The following is a 2500-nucleotide window of genomic DNA, read 5'->3' as shown; positions in this document are numbered from 1 at the left end:
TTGATCTCGTTACTGGTGCCAGGAGTTGGTCAAACTGGATTTTTTTTTTTGCTTTCGTATGCTGCACACTATAGGAAGTGTTCACGAGTAGAGCATAAATGGGAATGGGTGGCAGGAAAAAAATGGTACCCACGTCCATCCCACGCTGTAGCCACGATCGGTTGTAAAAAGTGTTTTAATTAGTTTTTTATTGTTGTTCCCGTGATCACGTGGAGTTTATTTCATTAAATTGTGTGCCGGTGTGTGCAGAACCAGGAACGGCGAACCAGCGATTGAAAATTGAAATCGCTTTGATGTTTTTTAATTGTGTTTCGTTCCTCCCTGGGGTGAACCCCTTGTAATTGGGTTGGTGCACTTTGGCTACCCATTAAAATCGATTAATCTAGATCGGATTCGATTGGAGCATAAAATTGAATGATGCAGCGCATGGACCAATCGAGCTCATACACATCGAATCACCGCGCCATCTGGCTCTGGTTCGATTACAATTAATAACTTTTTCCCCGTGGGGATTAAACTGAGCAGAAAATGCATAACATTCCGCGAATTTCGTTTCGCGCCATCGAGATCAAAGCGCATCGAGCTGCTCCACGCAGACCACGCCACCATAAATCAATTTCGTGCGAATCTCATGGGTTTCCAAGAGCTGCTGCTGTATATTTCTTCGACGTTCTTGTCAGGCTGTCAGTCACCAGCGGACGCGAGCAGGAGCAGTTCGCTGTCAGCGGCACCGTTCAGCGAGTGAGCGTTTAACGATCACGTCAGGACCATCCGCTCCCCGCTATCGAACCGTTATCCTGTTTGTGCCCGTGTGTTGATGGACATTTTTCAATTTTCTAATCCTCTTTGCTCTCTCTCTCTCTCACTTGTCGGGTAGGATGCTTTCACCGGTGCGTCCCATCTGTCCGAAAGCCCGACCTTGCTGTTGGAGCGCGTGGATCGACATCATGCCGGCATCTATCAGTGCACCGCCGATAATGGCGTCCGTGAAGCGGTGCACGTGGACATCGAGGTCACCGTGCTGTGTAAGTATCACTTATTTTTACGTGTGCTGTGAATGCAATTCGTCGTGATCTTTACCATATGTTCGAAAAATGAAACAATTAGAAATCGATAATGCAGTCCAAGTCCAAGCATTTTGAACTTTCTGCATAACAATACACACTTCAGCCTGGTTCAAACGCTACGATATCAATACCACGATTTCTATCTAACTTTTACGGGAATTGAGAGACAAAGCATTGTCTCATATCATTTTTTCTCAGCTATCCTATTGGTGTATCCGTAAATGTTCCTTCAATTATGACACAACATAATAAATTTCAAAATTCATTTCTGTTCATTATATGATTTCGTTATTTTTTTTTTGTTTTTTATTTTTTTTTTTCAGTTCCCGAAAACTGAAGGGAGGAGTGGTTGGAAATTGCGCGAGAGCTAGGGAAAAGATGTAATGCTGGCTTATTGCACGACTTTGAGCGTGGAACAAGGGACCAGATATGCACCATAATGCTTAGTGGTCAAAAAAGCTTTCAATTCAAAAAGCATTTGAACAATGTGGGGCAGTTTTTGATGGCAAGATCAGTTTACAATATTAAATAATTGACGCGATAAATGAAATGAAAGTAAAAGCTATTTGAAATGTATCATAACACTTGTTTTTGTCAATAAACTTTTGCAAACTATTGTCTTACCTTTTCCACGCTTAAATTCACTTAGTGTTCATATTTCATCATGTTTCTAGAGACCCTTTGAAGCTCTCTTGTGCAGATATGAATGCTCTTTTGCTCTAATATGCGTCGATGGCCGAACAATGGTTATCAATTCATTGCTTTAATAATATTTTACAAACGAATCGCGCACGCACCGCATCGTAGCGTCTGGACCAGACTTTACAGTGGGCTACGACTTTGGCAGAACACTCCAATGTCATGTCCGCTCTGTTTTATTGGCTCGTTCACTCTAACCGGTCTGATCAGTTTGTTGACACCGAACGATCAGCTCTATTCTTGGGTGCTGTTGGTCTTGAACTTGAGCTGACCCCCCCAAACCCAATTGATTTTCGATTGCTGACGCAGGAGAGTGGTTCATTCACGCAGTGAATTGGTCTCGGACATTCTCGTTACTCGTTTCGCTCGAGACGCAACAGTAGGCCACAAGTAATACTCCCAACATTACTGTTCAATCGTAGTAGACGTAGCATAATTATGACGCTTGTTACACAACGTACTTTCTACTCACAAGAGGACTAAGTTTTGCTTCCTTACTAGCGCAAAGTGCAGCCTGCGTCTATCTCTCGAAACATTATCCAGGTATTTCCGCGAAAGGGCATAAATAACACCATCATTACTTCCTAATGAAGCGCACCCAGGCAAGTTATGGGACGTACTGGAGCAATAATTTAAAGCGACCCTGCGCTGGGGTTTTGGGTTCCACCGAAAAGGAATGCAGAAAAGAAACACCGTACACCATCGCTTCACCATTCGCCGCTACTGGTACAGTG

The 2500-nt window shown here is 43.4% G+C and overlaps 2 protein-coding genes across 4 annotated transcripts in view; one reads left to right on the top strand and one right to left on the bottom strand.

The window, feature by feature from the left end:
• Window positions 1–2500, top strand: part of LOC126577526 (roundabout homolog 2) — a 77573-nt gene that overhangs the window by 60378 nt on the left and 14695 nt on the right. For both annotated transcript variants that reach the window (XM_050239204.1, XM_050239203.1), the window contains exon 6: window positions 878–1025. In XM_050239204.1, coding sequence (XP_050095161.1) covers window positions 878–1025 — 148 coding nt within the window. The remainder of the gene's footprint in view (window positions 1–877; window positions 1026–2500) is intronic.
• LOC126577527 (proton-coupled amino acid transporter-like protein pathetic) overlaps window positions 1411–2500 on the bottom strand; it is a 3256-nt gene continuing 2166 nt past the window's right edge. For both annotated transcript variants that reach the window (XM_050239205.1, XM_050239206.1), the window contains exon 7: window positions 1411–2500. This exon is cut by the window's right edge and continues 401 nt beyond it. In XM_050239205.1, the coding sequence (XP_050095162.1) occupies window positions 2487–2500 (14 nt within the window). In that variant the 3' untranslated portion in view covers window positions 1411–2486.

The sequence above is a fragment of the Anopheles aquasalis genome, chromosome 3 (genome assembly GCF_943734665.1).
Source record: "Anopheles aquasalis chromosome 3, idAnoAquaMG_Q_19, whole genome shotgun sequence".
NCBI classification, from domain to species: Eukaryota; Metazoa; Arthropoda; class Insecta; order Diptera; family Culicidae; genus Anopheles; species Anopheles aquasalis.
The sequence above is the reverse complement of the archived record's forward strand: the minus strand, read 5'-3'. Positions and strand labels throughout refer to the sequence as shown.